General features: G+C 43.9%; 1 protein-coding gene across 2 annotated transcripts in view; it reads right to left on the reverse strand.

Annotated features, from left to right (window-relative positions):
- Positions 1 to 18,873, reverse strand: part of txlna (taxilin alpha) — a 124,520-nt gene that overhangs the window by 81,060 nt on the left and 24,587 nt on the right. For both annotated transcript variants that reach the window (XM_048557911.2, XM_048557910.2), the window contains exon 3: positions 4,193 to 4,284. In XM_048557911.2, coding sequence (XP_048413868.1) covers positions 4,193 to 4,284 — 92 coding nt within the window. The remainder of the gene's footprint in view (positions 1 to 4,192; positions 4,285 to 18,873) is intronic.

Genomic DNA, 18,873 nt, shown 5'->3' on the forward strand with positions numbered 1-18,873 from the left:
TCCCAGGAGGACCATAGGGCTGCTCTCTCAGTACAGAGAAATAACTGGTGGTGAGTTTAAACCAAGGGTAACCACACCTCGGGTGAAGTTCAGTCAGTGGGGCCTTTTTGGTGACCTTAGCCAGTGGAGGAATTGAAACCACATTCCTAAACAGCCACTCAGCTAACAGAAACCAGACACTGATTTTTAAATGATCTGCATAACAATTGTGAAGTAATCCAGGGAGAGCTAGCCATTTTGATACAAAATGGGCATGAAGGTAGGAGGCAGTGTAGTAGTGAAAGGGTTTTTATCTTGGACTGAAAATTTGTTACCAGCAATATGCTGCAATGATTGGTGCTGGATACACTGCTTTTGTCACTTATATAAATGATCAGGATGTGAATACGGGGGAATGGTGAGTAACTTTGCAGATGACATCAAAACTGGTAGTGTAGTGAACAGTGAGGAAGACTACCTCAGAGTATAATGGGATCTTGATCAGATAGGCAAGGAATGGCAGAGTTTAATAAGGTAAATGTAAAGTATTGCATTTTGGAAAGGCAAATCAAGGCAGGACTGTACACCTAATGGTAGGGCCAAACAAAGAGACCTTGAGATGCAGATTCATAATATCTTGAAGGTGGAGTCACAGGCAGACAGGGTAATGAATGTGGTTTTTGATACACTTGCCTTTATTGGTCAGTGCACTGAGTATAGTAGTTGAGGTCATGTTGCAACTGTACAGGATATTGGTCAGGCCACTTTTGGAATACTGCGTTTATTTCTGGTCTCCCAGAAATATAGGATCTATATGTAAGCTTAGTAAAGTTCAAAGTTGTAATCATTGGGGATTTTAATTTTCCAAACATTGACTAGCACTTCCATGGTGTTTGGATGGTGAAGAATTTGACAAATGTGCTCAAGAAAATTTTGTCAATACGTGGATGCTCCTACTAGAGAAGGAGCAAAACTAGACCTCCTTTTGGGCAATAAGGCAGGGCAGGTGACTGAAGTAAAAGTGGAGGAACACTTTGGCTCCAGCAATCATAATTCTATTAGTTTCAAAATGGTTATGGAAAAGGATAAGCCTTCCGTAAAAGTTAAAGTTTTTCATTGGGCTAAGGCAAATGTTAATGGCACAGGACAAGGACTTTCAGAAATTGATTGAAGTTGACTGTTCACAGGTAAAAAGATGTCTGACAAGTAGGGAGTGTTAGAGAGTGTGATGACAAGAGTTCAGAGGCAGTTTGTTCCTGTTAGAGTGAAGGGTAAGGCTGGTAAGATTAATGAACAATGGATGAATAAAGGCACTGAGCTTCTAGTCAAGACTAAAAGAGAATCTTTTTTAGATGTGGACAACTTGGTTCAATTGAATTTCTTAATTAATATAGAGAGTGTGGGGGCATTCTTAAAGACAGAAATCAGGAAGGCAAAGAGGGGATATGAGATAGCATTGGCAGGAAAGGTTAAGGATAATCCAAACAATTCTACAAATACATTAACAGCAAGAGGGTAACTACAGAAGGGGGTTGGGGGTCTTAAAGATCAAGGAGTTTGTCTTTGTGTTGAACCCCAGGAGGTGTGAAAGATGCAAAACATTCATTTAGTATCTGCTTTTACTGTGGATAAAGAGATGGAGTCTAGTGAATGCAGCAAAATAAACTTTGATGGTTTCAAAACAGTTCTCATAACAGAAGAGGAAGTTCAGGAAGTCTTAGAGAATATAAAAAGTCGATAGAGCAGGTCCTGGAGATTTAATGTATCCCAGAATGTTGTGTGAAATAAGCAAAGAAATTAGGAGACGATCTGCAGGAATATTTGCATCATCTATAATTATGGGTGAGGTGCCTGATGACTGGAGGATGGCTAATGTTGTGTCTTTGTTTAACAAAGGTTGTAAGGAGAAACCAGGAAACTACAGACTCGAGAGTCTGACTTAGGTTGTAGGTAAATTGTTGGCAGTGATTATAAAAGATAGGATCTACAGACAATTAGGGAGGCAGAAATTGATTAGGGATAGTCAGCACAGTTTTGTGCGAGGAAAATCATGCCTCTCAAACTTAATGGTGTTGTTTGAGAAAGTTATCAAAAAGGTTGGTGATGGCAGAGCAATAGACTTTTTTCATTTGGAAATGAGTAAAGCCTTCTAAAAAGATTCCACATGGTAGACTAATTAGTAAAGTTCGGTGACATGAGATTCAGGATGAGCTTGCCAACTGGATACAAATTGGCTTAACGGCAGCAGACAGAGTAGTGGTAGATGGCTGCTTTTCTGGTTGGAGGCCTGTGACTAGCGAGGTTCCACAGGGTTCAGTTTTGGGACCTCCTTTGTTTGTCATTTATTTAACTGGATTTGAATGAAAATATGGAAGGCATTGTTAGTAAGTTTGCGGATAACACCAAAATTGGTGGCATAGTAGACAATGAAGAATGTTTTCTAATATTACAAAGGGATCTCGATCAAATGGGTCAATGGGCTGACAAATGGCAGATGGAGTTCAAACTGGATAAATGCAAAATACTGCATTTTGGTACAACAAACAAGATTAGGGCTTATACACTTAAAGGTAGGGCCTTGGGTAGTGTTGTAGAACACAGGAACCTAGGGCTGCAGGTACAGAATTTTTCAGAGCTTGCATCACGTATAGACAAGTTGGTAAAAAGGCATTTGGCATGCTTGCCTTCATTGCTCAGTCCTTTGAGTAAAGGAGTTGGGACGTGATATTGAGGTTGTACAGGACATTGGTGAGGCCTCTTCTGGAATACGGTGTCCAGTTCTGGTCATCCAGTTATAGGAAGGGTATTATCAATCTGGAGAGGGCTCAGAAGAGATTTACCATGACGTTGCTGGGGATGCAAGGTTTGAATTATAAGGAAAGCCTGGGACATTTCTCACTGGAGCATAGGAGGTTGAGAGGTGACCTGATAGAGGTTTATAAAATAATGAGAAGTATAGATAGAGTAGTTGTCTTTTCCCTAAGGTGGGGAATTTCATGATTAGAGAGCACATCTTTAAGGTTACAGGATACAGATTTATAAAAGGCATAGAAGGCAAATTGTTTTACACAGAGAATGGTTCACATGTGGAATGAACTTCTTGAAGCAGTGGATGTCCATACAATTACAACGTTTAAAAGGCATTTAGATGGGTATATCACTAGAAAAGGTTTGGAGGGATATGGGCCAGGAGCAGGCAGATGGGGCTAGTTTAGTTTGGAATTATTTTCATCCTGGATTGGTTGAACCAAAGGGTCTGCCTCTGTGCTGTATGATATGAAAGATGCTGTTAAACTTGAAAGGGTGCAGAAAAGATTTACAAGGATATTGCCAAGTCTGGAGGATCTGAAGAGGCTGAATAGGCTGATGCTATTTTCCCTGGACTGTAGGAGGTTGAGGGGAGACCTCAAAGAGGTTTATAAAATCATGAGGGGCATGAATAGGTTGAAGAGCCAAGATCAAAAGAGTCAAAAACTAAGGCCATAGGTTTAAAGTGAGAGGGGAAAGATATGAAAGGAACCTAAGAGGCAACTGTTCCACGCAGCAGGTGGTGTATGTATAGAATGAGCTGCTGTAGAATTACAACATTTAAAAGTCATCTGTTTGAGTATGAGAATAGGAAGGGTTTAGGGGGATATGGGCCAGCTGCTGACAAATGGGACTAGATAAATTTAGGCTATCTGGTTGGCCCGAATGAGTTGGATTGAAAGGTCTGTTTGCATGCTATATAACTCTGATTCTATGAGTAGTTGGGGTATGGAATGTGCTGTCTAGATATGTGGTGAAGGTCCAATTCAGGCATTCAAGAGGGCATTAGGTGATTTTCTCGATGAAAATCTGCAAGGATATGGGGAAAAAGAAGGAGATTGGCACTGTATAACGAAGCTTGTTTAAAGAGCTGTTGGAGGCGTGATGGACTGAATGACCTCCTCCTATACCATGATCCCTGTTAGAATGAACTATGATTTGTTAATAACAACTGGCTACTCAAAGATTAACAAATCAAAGGTGCACTTTTCAGAGGTAATGCACATTGAGGCTAACGCACACAAACTACTCACTAGCAATATTAAAATAGAAATGTCCAAGTCATCCATATCCATTATGCACACTTAGATTATGCTTCTAAACAAAAACAAAGATTCAGAACAGAATTTTTCTTTCAGTTTAGCAATGAGCCATGTGTTTTAACTTTTAAGCCATTTGAACTGACCATGTCTGCATATTTCTTGCAAAGTGCAGCAAGCTTTTCCTCTGGGGTGCTCAAAGTGTTCAGTGTCTGCATCAGCAATGTTATTTCCTTTCCTGCACAAAGACAATCACAGTATTGAAGTGTTACACATTTTGTAAGACCAAAACAATGAAAGAATATAATTTCAAAATGTTTTCTTCTTCATGTACTCCATATAGTCCCCTTAATAGACCTGTTATTTGAAAATGTTTTCCACAAGCTATGTTAATACGAACCAAAAGTGCTTGGCAAGAATAGTACTAACTCTGTAACCTTGCACCTTATTCATTTATCCTTTTAAGGTTGATTTTTAAAACATCAGACGGAATACAAACCACATTTTCTTAAGGAATTAAAATGGCCAATCAATCAATCAAAAGCAATTTATCAGTAAATTTCCACAAAACACTAAATAGCATACAAGTTATAGCACATTTACTTCAAATAATAAAATTTGAGTTACGAGATGTAAAGGTAAACTGATTAGGAGAAACCAAAGAAGTAATTGCTGCAAATGATCTGCAGACATAATGAAAGAGCATTTCTACATGCATATCACTTACTGCAGGAATTCATATTTTCCCAGAGGTATATTTAGAAAAATGCTTGTGTTTAGATGAAAGCCATCCTTCCAGAGTCAACAGTTAAAACTACCTAAAAACTGTTCAAGAAATGGGAGGTGAATGTGTTTTTTAATGATATTTGTCTTCCTTTGTTTCACTGTATCAAAGTTTACAGAAACAAAAACACTACAAGTTATGAACGATAAATTAAGTTAATTTCATTTTATGGAAGTACCAACTAAACAGAAATTGAAACAATTTTGTTCCAGTGATTCCATGGTAGGCAATTTAATATTTCATATTAGTAACAATTGTAAAAGGCAGCTGAAATAACATTTATTGAAAACGATTTTCTACAAAGTTAATAAAATATAAAAGCCAGAAAGAACATTTAAAATTTAAAAGCCCACATTCAAGTGTTTTTAAAAAGTGTGCAGGTTAACAACAAGTGGCATAATTCTGGAGGTACATCCTTCAATTTCTATTCATACATACACAAATACAGGTTCAAACAGGCAAACATTTGTCAGAAGGAATACTAAATATGCCTTACTGTGACATTTCAAATCAACATTTACACAGTTCTGCTACAAGACACAATTAACAGAATTGCCTACGTGCATTTCCCCCCTGCTGCATTGTCCAGTGCACAAAATAACTTCCACGGAATATTTCACACATTCAACAAGTGCAAGCTAATTCCTCATTAGCCCAATGTCAAGACTTCTAAAATCTACCGAACATCGAACACATATACACAAGTGATACAGAATGACATGTTTGAGATTTGACAGCAGAAATAAAAAGCTCAGTGGTTAGCACTGCTGCCTCAGTGCCAGGGACCCAAAGTTCAATTCCAGCCCTGGGTGACTGTGTAGAGTTTGCACATTCTCCCCTTGTCTGCATGGGTTTCCTCCGGGTGCCCCGGTTTCCTCCCAAAGTCCAAAGATGTGCAGGGTAGGTGGACTGGCTATGCTAAATTGCCCATCATGTCCAGGGATGTTTAGGTTAAATGGGTTAGAGACAGGAAATCAGGGGTGGGGAAATGGGCCTGGGTGGGATGCTCTTCGGAGGGGTGGTGTGGACTTGTTGAATGAATGGTCTGTTTCCACACTGTAGGGATTTTATGATTCAAATTGGTTAAACATAATGAAAGGACTGTAGAAACACAAGCTACTTCTGATAATGATAAATCCAGACTCACTCCACTTCTACTAAAACTTTTTTTGACAAATAAAAACAAACTGCAATTAATGGTTCTGAAAAGTTTTTACAGAATTGATCTGTCAAGTGATCTGCCCGTTTCATTACTTAGTCTTATCAAGTAATAGGACTTCATGACTAATTGGCATAAACTTTGCATTCTTAGAAAGTTTTGAGATGCAATGGTAAAGCCCCTGCCTCTGGTCCAGGTTCAAGCCGTACCCGCCACTGAGGTATCGAAACGTGTCCAGACAGGCTGGTTAGATTTTGTTTAAAAATGTTTATTCTTAGCTAACTTTAGTTCAAAGCGACTTCAAGAATAAATGAGCTGATTTCAGTACAAGATCCCGTTCCAAGTCCTATTTCAACAGCAAGATAGCCAGTTAGTTTTAATATAACTTTTCTTTTTCCAAAAACCATAAGGTTCCACAAATAAAGTTCCACAAGCTGCCCAGTGCTTGCTAAAACTGCAACAAACACAGCTGGAAAAACTCAGATCTGGCAGTATCTGTGGAGAGAAAGCTGCTGCAGCTGTTTGAATCAAAACATAACTACCATTTGCCTCTATGAGTCCAGCATATTCTTAGAAAATATTCCTTTTAATTATCAGTGGTTTATTAAAGCTTTAAGGTTTTATGAGTGAGATCAGACATGTGTCTGGCACAAACGTTAAAACAAATTTTAAGACATGTGAGAACCTAAGATATTTGTCATCAGTAGTTTCTTCTCATTAGAGACGGGGGCATCTCAGAGGGTTAAGCTGCTGTGAACTGAAAGTTTTAAATGCACAAGACTAGGAGTTATGCATTGTGAAAACATGTTCCAGAATGAATTGATTAATGAGCTCATTAATCTGCTGGACATGGCTATCAATCAAATTGGGATTGTTAATGGCCTCAAATCATTAATGTAAGCTTGTCCTGCAGGTGGTATGAAGCATCTTATGCAGAGATTAGTTTTTGATTCTTCAAGAAGAAACAGCCTGCAGAAGAGGTAGACAGTTCGCGGGTAGTTGTTTGGATAGTGTGTAAAGGACGGGAAATGTGAACAGATACCCTGAGCCCAAACATTCTCCGCTGCTGAATTAATGACCAAGATCCATCCCAAGTGGGAATGTTCATATAGGACTTCACAATTTTCAGTAACTTTCATAATTCCTCAGATATGAAGCAGTCCATATACAAATGCAGCAAGACCCAGACAACATTTAGACATGACTGATAGTGGCAAGCAGCATTCACTTCACAAGTGCCAAGTAATAATCATGTCCAACAAGACAGAATCCAGCCATCACCCCTTGCCATTCAATGCAATTACCATCACTGAAACCCCAATCAACATCCTGGAGTTACCAAGCAACTGAACTGGACTAGCCATATAAATACTGTGACAAGATCAGGTCAGAAGTTGGGAAATCTGCAATCAGTAACTCACCTCCTGACTTCCCAAAGCTTGTCTGTCACCCCCAAGGCAAAAAGCCAGGAATGTGATGAAAAACAGTTACTGGATGAGCGCAGCTCCGAGAACAGCACCTCTCTAACGCCGCCAACATTCACTGCGTCAACTAACAAATTACGATGCCACTCTCTGAGGAAAATGGATATAGATATACTGGAGGCAGTTTAATGAAGATGCATTAGGTTGATCCCAGTATGGAGGGATCTTACTACAAGGACACTTTGACTAGCTTGGGACTATATTCATTGATGTTCAGAAAAATGAGAAGCGACCTTGCTGGAACATGGAGATTCTTAACGGGATTGACAAAGTAGTTGATGAGCAGTTGTCTCCTATTGTGAGAATATCAGACAGCATAATCTTAAAGCAAAAGGTCGCCCAAGTAAGACAGGCATGGGGAGGAATTTCTTTCGAAGGTAGAAATTCTTTGGAATTCTTTACCACAGAGGCTAGGACATTAAGCATATTCAAGGCTGAGATCAACTGATTTTTAATCAATAGGGAGATCAAGGGTTATGGGGAAAAAGGTAGAAAAGTGAAGTTGAGGACTGTCAGATCAGCCATGATCTCACTGACTAGTAGTGCAGACTCTTTATCTGATGAAGGATGTTCTTGCTATGGAGGGAGTGCAGCAAAGGTTTATGAAATTGACTTATGGAAAGGGAGGACTGATGTATGAGGAAAGATTGATTTGGTTCAGAAGACTGAGGAGGTATACAGTAATACAGATGTACAGCAGAGGAACAGACCCTTTGGTCCAACTCGACAATGCTGACGGATATCCTAAATAAATCTCAGAAACCTATAAAATTCCAAACAGGACTAGGCAGGTTAGATGCAGGAAGGATGTTCCTGATGGTGGGGGAATCCGGTTTAAGGATAAGGTGTAAACCTTTTAAGACTGGCTGAAGGAGAAATGTCTACACAGGCAATCAAGTGCCTGTGGAATTCACTACCATAATGTGTTTTCAAGGAGACAGATATAGGTCTTGTGGCTAAAGGGGTCAAAGGAGTGTTGGGGGTGGGGGGTGCAAGCACAGGTGTGGAGGTGTTAGCATATTGAACGTAATGATCAGCCATCATCACATTGAATGCCATAATAAGCTCAAAGGGTCAAATGGTCTATTCCTGCTCCTAACTTCCATGTCTATGTCTAATTCCCTTTCCATTTCCTTGGATTTATCACTGACCAGATGACTTGGAAGACTCTGCATTCAATGGATCTGTCAGGCTCAATGGACAACTGATGCGTTGTTAACAACTGATATGAGGCGGTGATGGCCTAGTGGTATTATCGCTGGGCTGTTAATCCAGAGACCTAGGTAATGTTCTGGGGATCTGGGTTCAAAACCTGCCATGGCAGATGGTGAAATCTGAATTCAATAATTATCTAATGATGACCATGAATCCATTGTCGATTGTCAGAAAAACCCATCTGGTTCACTAATACCCTTTAGGGAAGGAAACTGCCATCCATAGCTGGTCTGGCCTACATATGACTCCAGACCCACTGCAATGGAGTTGACTCTTACGGATGGGCATTAAATGCTGCCTGGCCATCAACCCCCTCATATCGTGAATGAATAAAGAATAAAATGAACAAACATAGAAGCACAAGTCGAAGAGTCCTATGCAGCAGCTAGCAGTGGTACTGAATTCACACTGAGGCAGCAATTGACATCAATACAGGACATACAGTATTACACCAGAGCTCACCATTATCCGTGCTGGGCATGAGGCAGCAAACAATGAGGAAGGAGACATCGAAGCAGCAGGCAGGCAATAGTGATACAGGACTGGGAATGCTGCCAAATGCTCCCCAGAAGCAGAGGTTTGGTCACATGACTCCCACAACACTAAATCCCATTGGTGTTTTTTAACCACGCAGTTTAGAGATAAGGGTGAGACTCGAGAAAGAACGGGGTTCAAAGGAAAGAAAGAACAATTGGCTGTTAACACCCAAAAATTGTTGAAGCATGCAATCCTTCATTCCGAATTGAAGACAAAGCATTTTTTTGTTAGTGTGGAATGAGGTGGAAAATAAACAAAACCGTGCATCAAGACAGTCGAGAGATACGGGAGTCAATGCTCCTTAAGGTAGAGATGAAGTATGTACACTTGGCAGCATATAGCATTGACAGCAGAATATTTCTTGACAAATTCTACACGTCAAGGTATTTTAATATGCTTGTTCAAATCTTTGATCATAACACAAAGGGTGCAAGTAATAAGATGAAGCCAGACGCAGTTTCTGAGGAATTGGACTATTTAAGATACCTGATTAAACACAAGAAGGGAAACAGAAAATAAAGGTGAACAAGGTTAAAGAGCCAAATGAGAACATCATCTTGAATCACTGCTGTCATTTAGCTGTGTAAGGACACCCTCAGAGCTATCTGAAAGAGACTCAGAGTCCCACCACACAGAAACAGACCCTCCGATCGAACTAGTCCACCTGACCATTTTCCCAACATACCAGAGCAGGGATGGCCAGCAGCCTGGAACAGAGCAGTTCCAGAGCAAAGATGGCTACAAGTTAGGAACTGGTGGAGCCAGACCATGTGGAAACCTTTATAGAAAGACTGATGGGAAAGGGGTGGGGGAAGAAAATTTCTCTCACTCAGAAGGGTAATGACCAAATTTTTTTTTTAGGAAGTGTCCAGCAGTAAAATATGAAATTTACAAGAAAGTTCCAAAGCAATAAATTGCAAACTTAAATGTATATCAATAAAAATAAATCATTGAAAAAGTACCCAAGCAGCAGAGCTAACTAACAATATAAAATTGCCTTTAAAGCAAAGAAGCACAGCCAGAGAAAAAGACTAGGTCCGGAGAGTCCCAACTCACTGGGCTTTTGAAATTAAGCCCCAGTGATCACAGAGTCCTCACAAAAGTTAGAAGTGGTTTTAAAAGAAATATGCAAAAGCCTCAAATTACCTGATTTTCATACCTAATTTAAAAGGAAAGCACAGACCAAGCTTCTATACTTAAAAACTCTATCCGTATTATAGTCATTAACCTCTAGCTACAGGTAAATAAATAAACAAAGTAAAATTAAATTTTTAAATATGGAAACAAAACATGGGCAGTGGGAAAACTGAATAAACAGTTCTGTAGACTTTGTTCATTAGATCTGTCAGGTTGGTTCTTGTTGATCGAAAGGCTCTCAAGCTTCATTTATACAAATACCTTGACCAGCTTGCAACAGGCACAGGGCGGCTGTTTTACTTGTAAGAACACAAAAACTAAAGCCCAAAAGCTGACGTTTTGGGACCAGACCCTTCTTCAAAAAAAGGGGGATGGGGAGAGGATTCTGAAATAAATAGGGACAGAAGGGGAGGCGGACCAAAAGATGGATAGAGGAGAAGATAGGTGGAGAGGAGAGTATTGGTGGGGAGGTAGGGAGGGGATAAGTCAGTCCAGGGAGGACAGATGGACAGGTCAACGGGGTAGGATGAGGTTAGTAGGTAGGAAATGGAGGTGCGCCTTGAGGTGGGAGGAGGGGATAGGTGAGAGGAAGAACAGGTTAGGGAGGCAGAGACAGGCTGGACTGGTTTTGGAATGCGGTAGGGGGAGGGGAGAATTTGAAGCTGGAGAAATCCACACTGATACAATTGGGCTGCAAGGTTCCCAAGCAGAATATGAGTTGCTGTTCCTGCAACCTTCAGGTGGCATCGTTATGGGACTGCAGGAATAATTCCTGCAAGCCATGCAAATACAAAAATATGTCCTGTGGAATCTGAAAGCACACTTCACATGACAAATCCATCAGTCTCATAGTTCTTTCTGGGTCAGGTGTGATATTGTCAAAGTTAGCCATACAAAACAGGCATGAAGGGAAGCAAAACACTGGGCTTTGGAAACCCAAGAACGCATCAAGTAGGTGATAGTCAGGGTGAAGAGTGGGGGAGAAGAGTTATTTGCAGCTACCATACTCACCAAATGTACTAAATACATGTGTGAGTGATAATGGCAACAGCAGATGCTGGAGAATCCAAGATAATAAAATGTGAGGCTGGATGAACACAGCAGGCCCAGCAGCATCTCAGGAGCACAAAAGCTGACGTTTCAGGCCGAGACCCTTCAGAGAGGGGGATGGGGTGAGGGTTCTGGAATAAATAGGGAGAGGGGGAGGCGGACTGAAGATGGAGAGAAAAGAAGATAGGTGGAGAGGAGAGTATAGGTGTGGAGGTAGGGAGGGGATAGGTCAGTCCAGGGAAGACGGACAGGTCAAGGAGGTGGGATGAGGTTAGTAGGTAGGAGATGGAGGTGCAGCTTGGGGTGGGAGGAAGGGATGGGTGAGAGGAAGAACAGGTTAGGGAGGAAGAGACAGGCTGGGCTGGTTTTGGGATGCAGTGGGTGGAGGGGAAGAGCTGGGCTGGTTGTGTGGTGCAGTGGGAGGAGGGGACGAACTGGACTGCTTTTGGGATGCGGTGGGGGAAGGGGAGATTTTGAAGCTGGTGAAGTCCACATTGATACCATTGGGCTGCAAGGTTCCCAAGCGGAATATGAGTTGCTGTTCCTGCAACCTTAGGGTGGCATCATTGTGGTACTGCAGGCGGCCCATGATTGATATGTCATCGAAAGAATGGGAGGGGGAGTGGAAATGGTTTGCGACTGGGAGGAGCAGTTGTTTATTGCGAACCGAGCGGAAGTGTTCTGCAAAGCGGTCCCCAAGCCTCCCATTGATTTCCCCAATGTGGAGGGAGCCACACCGGGTACAATGGATACAGTATACCAAATTGGCTGATGTGCAGGTGAACCTCTGCTTAATATGTAATGTCATCTTGGGGCCTGGGATAGGGGTAAGGGAGGTGGTGCGGGGGCAAGTGTAGCATTTCCTGCAGTTGCAGGGGAAGGTGCCGGGTGTGGTGAGGTTGGAGGGCAGTGTGGAGCGAACAAGGGAGTCACGGAGAGAGTGGTCTCTCCGGAAAGCAGACAAGGGTGGGGACGGAAAAATGTCTTGGGTGGTGGGGTCGGATTGTAGATGGCGGAAGTGTTGGAGGATGATGCGTTGTATCTGGAGTTTGGTGGGGTGGTGTGAGAGAACGAGGGGGATCCTCTTTGGGCGGTTGTGGCGGGGGCGGGGTGTGAGGGATGTGTTGCCGGAGACGCGGTCAAGGGCATTCTGGACCACTGTGGGGGGAAAGTTGCGGTCCTTGAAGAACTTGGACATCTGGGATGTGCGGGAGTGGAATGCCTCATCGTGGGAGCAGATGCGGCGGAGGAATGGGGAATAGGGGATGGAATTTTAGCAGGAGGGTGGGTGGGAGGAAGTGTATTCTAGGTAGCTGTGGGAGTCGGTGGGCTTGAAATGGACATCAGTTACAAGCTGGTTGCCTGAGATGGAGACTGAGAGGTCCATGAAGGTGAGGGATGTGCTGGAAATGGCCCAGGTGAACTGAAGGTTGGGGTGGAAGGTGTTGGTGAAGTGGATGAACTGTTTGAGCTCCTCTGGGGAGCAAGAGGTGGCGCCGATACAGTCATCAATGTAATGGAGGAAGAGGTGGGGTTTAGGGCCTGTGTAGGTGCAGAAGAGGGACTGTTCCACGAAACCTACAAAGAGGCAGGCATAGCTGGGGCCCACGCGGGTGCCCATGGCCACCCAGTCAGTCTGTAGGAAGTGGGAGGAATCGAAAGAGAAGTTGTTGAGGGTGAGGACGAGTTCGGCTAGGCGGGTGAGGGTGTTGGTGGAGGGGGACTGGTCGGACCTGCGGGACAAGAAGAAGCGGAGGGCCTTGAGGCCATCTGCGTGCAGAATACAGGCATATAGGGACGGGACGTGCATGGTGAAAATGAGGTGTTGGAGGCGACCTTTGTCCCCCTACAACCACACATCAACAAATACTAGTCACGGTTGGACAGACAACAGTTTTTCCGCCGCCTTTGCCTCCATGCTTACTTCTTCACCAGGAACCTAACCCACCCTCCACTGACCCCTTCTCCCGCTTCCAACACAAGTCCTCCTCCTGGACACCACCCCCAGGCCTCCTACCTTCCCTTGACCTCTTCATCTCAAACTACCATCGAGACATTAACCGCCTCAACCTCTCCACCCTCCTCACCCACTCCAACCTTTCCCCCGCAGCACAGGCAGCCCTCCGCTCCAACCCCAACTTCACCATCAAACCCGCAGACAAGGGTGGCGCAGTGGTAGTATGGCGCACTGACCTCTACATCGCCGAGACCAGACGCCACCTCCTACCGCCCCCTCGATCATGACCCCATACCCGAGCACCAAACCATCATCACCAACACCATTCACGACCTCATCACCTCAGGGGACCTCCCACCCACAGCCTCCAACCTCATTGTTCCCCATCGGCCCGTTTCTATCTCCTTCCCAAAATGCACAAACCTGCCTGCCCTGGTCAACCCATTGTCTCAGCCTGTTCCTGCCCCACCAAACACATCTCCACCTATCTGGACTCCATTTTCTCCCTTTTGGTCCAGGAACTCCCTACCTATGTCCGTGACACCACCCACGCCCTCCACTTCCTCCAGGACTTCCAATTCCCTGGCCCCCAACACCTCATTTTCACCATGGACATCCAGTCCCGATACGCCTGTATTCCGCATGCAGATGACCTCAAGGCCCTCCGCTGCTTCTTGTCCCACAGGCCCGACCAATACCCCCCCCCCCCACCGACCAGCGTCATGCGCCTAGCCGAACTCGTCCTCACCGTCAACAACTTCTCTTTCGATTCCTCCCACTTCCTACAGACGAAGGGGGTGGCCATGGACACCCGCATGGGCCCCAGCTATGCCTGCCTCTTTGTAGGTTACGTGGAACAGTCCCTCTTCCGCACCTACACAGGCCCCAAACCCCACCACTTCCTCGGGTACATTGATGACTGTATCGGCGCCGCCTCTTGCTCCCAAGAGGAGCTCGAACAGTTCATCCACTTCACCAACACCTTCCACCCCAACCTTCAGTTCACCTGGGCCATCTCCAGCACATCCCTCACTTTCCTGGATCTCTCAGTCTCCATCTCAGGCAACCAGCTTGTAACTGATGTCCATTTCAAGCCCACCGACTCCCACAGCTACCTAGAATACACTTCCTCCCACCCACCATCCTGCAAAAATTCCACCCCCTATTCCCAATTCCTCCGCCACATCTGCTCCCACGATGAGGCATTCCACTCCCGCACATCCCAGATGTCCAAGTTCTTCAAGGACCGCAACATTTCCCCCACAGTGGTCGAGAACGCCCTTGACCGCGTCTCCCCCATTTCCCGCAACACATCCCTCACACCCCGCCCCCGCCACAACCGCCCAAAGAGGATCCCCCTCGTTCTCACACACCACCCCACCAACCTCCGGATACAACGCATCGTCCTCCTACACTTCCGCCAATACAATCCGACACCACCACCCAAGACATTTTTCCATCCCCACCCCTGTCTGCTTTCTGGAGAGACCACTCTCTCCGTGACTCCCTTGTTCGCTCCACACTGCCCTCCAACCCCACCACACCCGGCACCTTCCCCTGCAACCGCAGGAAATGCTACACTTGTCCCTCACCCCTATCCCAGGCCCCAAGATGACATTACATATTAAGCAGAGGTTCACCTGCACATCTGCCAATGTGGTATACTGTATCCATTGTACCCGGTGTGGCTTGCTCTACATTGGGGAAACCAAGCGGAGGCTTGGGGACCGCTTTGCAGAACACCTCCGCTCAGTTCGCAATAAACAACTGCACCTCCCAGTGGCAAACCATTTCCACTCCCCCTCCCATTCTTTAGATGACATGTCCATCATGGGCCACCTGCAGTCCCACAACGATGCCACCCAAAGGTTGCAGGAACAGCAACTCATATTCCGCTTGGGAACCCTGCAGCCCAATGGTATCAATGTGGACTTCACAAGCTTCAAAATCTCACCTTCCCCCACCGCATCCCAAAAGCGGTCCAGTTCGTCCCCTCCCACCACTGCACCACACAACCAGCCCAGCTCTTCCCCTCCACCCACTGCATCCCAAAACCAGTCCAACCTGTCTCTGCCTCCCTAACCTGCTCTTCCTCTCACCCATCCCCCACCTCCATCTCCTACCTACTAACCCCATCCCACCTCCTTGACCTGTCCATCTTCCCTGGACTGACCTATCCCCTCCCTACCTCCACACCTATACTCTCCTCTCCACCTATCTTCTTTTCTCTCCATCTTTAGTCGGCCTCCCCCTCTCTCCCTATTTATTCCAGAACCCTCACCCCATCCCCCTCTCTGATGAAGGGTCCAGGCCTGAAACGTCAGCTTTTGTGCTCCTGAGATGCTGCTGGGCCTGCTGTGTTCATCCAGCTTCACATTTTATTATGTACTAAATACATGCGTCATTTTCAGTTTAAATGAAATAAACTTTTACAAAGTGTAATCTTTGTGACAGAGCATAACCTTGGCAAGCTGACCTCCTCAAAATAAAGTTTTGTTACTCTTCAGCCTCTGTCTACGCAATTACTAAACTGACAACTGTAGCAGAGGCAGAAACATAACTGGGTTGAGATATGGATGTCGGAAAACAAGAGTGTAATCTCGAGGAGAAGATAATCAATGAAACTGTGCAAGGATCAGCACTTTATTCCCTCGTTATCATCTACACTAATGGCCTTATGCAGACTAAGTCTCAGTATTACATTTAGAGAGGACGCTAAAATAAATAAATCCAGTCAATTTGAAGTTCCAGGGGAAAAATTAATTGGTAAAAATCAAACAGAAAAATAGAGAATTAAATATCAAAAAGAAACATCTTGTCTCCTCCAGGTCTGACTACAGTAATCATCTCCCGGCACCAGCTCATACTCACTCTCTACAAACATCAACTCATCTAAAACCCTGGTAATGTTTTCTTGGACGCTTTATATTAAATGATGTCAGTTTTATATCTGCTAAATACCTCAAGCTGAAAATTCTCAGCCCTGTGTTCAAATGCCTTCATAGCCTTTTCCCTTGCAATTCTGTCACCTAGCAAATCTAACTCTTGAAACCTAGAGTCTTCGGATAATTTTGCATTCTGTTGACTCTGGCCTCTTCTACTTCTATCATTAACACCTGTGTCTTGGAATGATTTCATCAAAATTTAAGAATTCTCTCCATAAACCCCTCCAACACAAAACTTGACTATCTTTACCAGAAGATTTTGTCATTCCTTCTAATACTTCCTTGTTTGGCCTCAGGATCCACCTATGCACAATTCTGAGAAGTACTTTTGAACATTAATCCAGTTGAAGATACCATGTAAAATGCAAGATAACAAAGTGTGAAGCTGGATGAACACAGCAGGCCAAGCAGCATCTTAGGAGCACAAAATCTGACGTTTCGGGCCTAGACCCTTCATCAGATGAAGGGTCTAGGCCCGAAAGGTCAGCCTTTGTGCTCCTAAGATGCTGCTTGGCCTGCTGTGTTCATCCAGCTTCACACTTTGTTATCTTGGATTCTCCAGCATCTGCAGTTCCCATTATCTCTTATCCATGTAAAATGCAAGTTGCTTTGCTGGATTCAAGAAGAAGAATAAGCAACAAAAAGAAAATGGACAGGAAAGAGAACAGGGAGGTGTCCTAAAGCCGCTGGAGCTGATTGGAATGATTCTTGTTCTACTACAGAGAAAAGAACAAGCCATTTAATTAGTCTCTGCTACGTAGTTTAGGTCTTTTCTATGATTTTAACAAAGCTCATAAAATATATAACATGCAACACAGATAGGACAGCAAATTATTATAATATACATTAAATTAGAAAGCAGGACTTCAAAGATTACACAATTTACCAGAACCGGTAGTAGATTTGCCAACTTTAGGTACATTTAAGTCGTCACTGGATAAGCATATGGTCGTACATGGAATAGTGTAGGTTAGATGGGCTTCAGATTGGTATGACAGGTCGGCACGACATCGAGGGCTGAAGGGCCTGTACTGTGCTGTAATGTTCTATGTTCTATGTAACCCTACGCAAATTGGAACAGGGTACATAAAATTAGAGTGATGAAATACCATCAGATACGGGAGGAAAACGCAGCCATTTGGCCCACAAAGTCTGTTCTGCCACTGAAGGAATGCCCCTTAAAAGGTTCTGGAGCATCACTAATTAATTTCCCTTTGGAGCTCATGGAGCATGAGCTCCCTGAATAAGAGGCAATAACCTGTCCAGTAATATACCCATGTCATACCTGAGGTTATGTTTGTGCCCAGTAGTTGTTGGAGAGGGAACACACAGTGTCTGCTAAAGTTCTCAAATGTCTTGACAGAGAGGAGGGCACAATGGGTGATACAGTGCTTTACTTCTCCCCCACCCAACGCTATTTCAATTTAGTCCCTTCCCACTCTCCCTACCCCACCACCCTTGCTTTTGATAGTTCACACTGCGCATAATAGATTTTGCATGTAAATGTCTAATTGACTACACAGGTGGCTACTGGTGACAGTTAATAGATAAAAACAAAAATTCATGGTAATTTAGTGGTGGGAAAGCTGCCTGGTTTGATGTGCAAACACTTCCAGATAGAAGAAAAAAAGGAAAATAAAGTAAAGCTGGCCCAGCGCCCATTATGTTTGTGCCTACGTGTCTTTGGAGATGGAGCACGCAGTGCCCTCCAATGTTCTTGCTGCATTTAGAGAAAGGTTGAATGGCAGGGGATAGTGTACTTCATGTCCTTCTCCAAATCCACTTTGATTTAGATCTTTCCTACTGTCTTCACACTCCCTCACTTTTATAGTCCGCATTGCCAGTAATAGGTTTGGCATGTAAATTGCTAATTGGTTACACCAGTGATTTACTGGTGGTGGTTATTAGTTAAAAATAAAAATGTTAAGATGTTTTGGTGGTGGGAAAGCTGTTCAATTCTTGTAGCACAGTGGTAATGTCCCGACCATTGAAGTAGGAGGCCAGGTTAAGTCCCACTGGCTCTCGGGGTGTGTCACAACATCTGAGTAGGTTGATTAGAAGATATCTATAAAGCAGACCCAGTAGAGACTTGTGGCACAGCGATAGCATCCATTCCTCTGAACCAAGAAGCAGAGGTTCAGGTCCCACCAGCTTCAGAGGTGAGCAATAACATCCCTGAACAGACCAATGAGAAAATATCCACAAAACCAAAGAACAGACACAGGTGCATGTCGTATTGGGTTTTGCATGGAAATTTCCAATTGGCTTGACTGGTGATGTGCTGGTAGCAGTTAATGCTTAAAAATAAAAACATCATGGTGATTTAGTGGTGGGAAAGCCAATCCTTTGTGCAACACTTGCGGACATATTTTTTAAAAAAAAGGCAAAAAAGAGAGTGAAAAAAAGGGATGAATCTGCTGGGCTGGTACTAGTCTTTGTATGCCATGAGTAGGGGCTCTATTTGGGTGTTCAACTATAAATAAAGTTCCTTTCCAGCAGGGCTTCTTCAGTTATTACAATAGCTGATCTGATAATCCACAACTCCATTTCAGGAACCGG

The sequence above is a fragment of the Stegostoma tigrinum genome, chromosome 24 (genome assembly GCF_030684315.1).
Source record: "Stegostoma tigrinum isolate sSteTig4 chromosome 24, sSteTig4.hap1, whole genome shotgun sequence".
NCBI classification, from domain to species: Eukaryota; Metazoa; Chordata; class Chondrichthyes; order Orectolobiformes; family Stegostomatidae; genus Stegostoma; species Stegostoma tigrinum.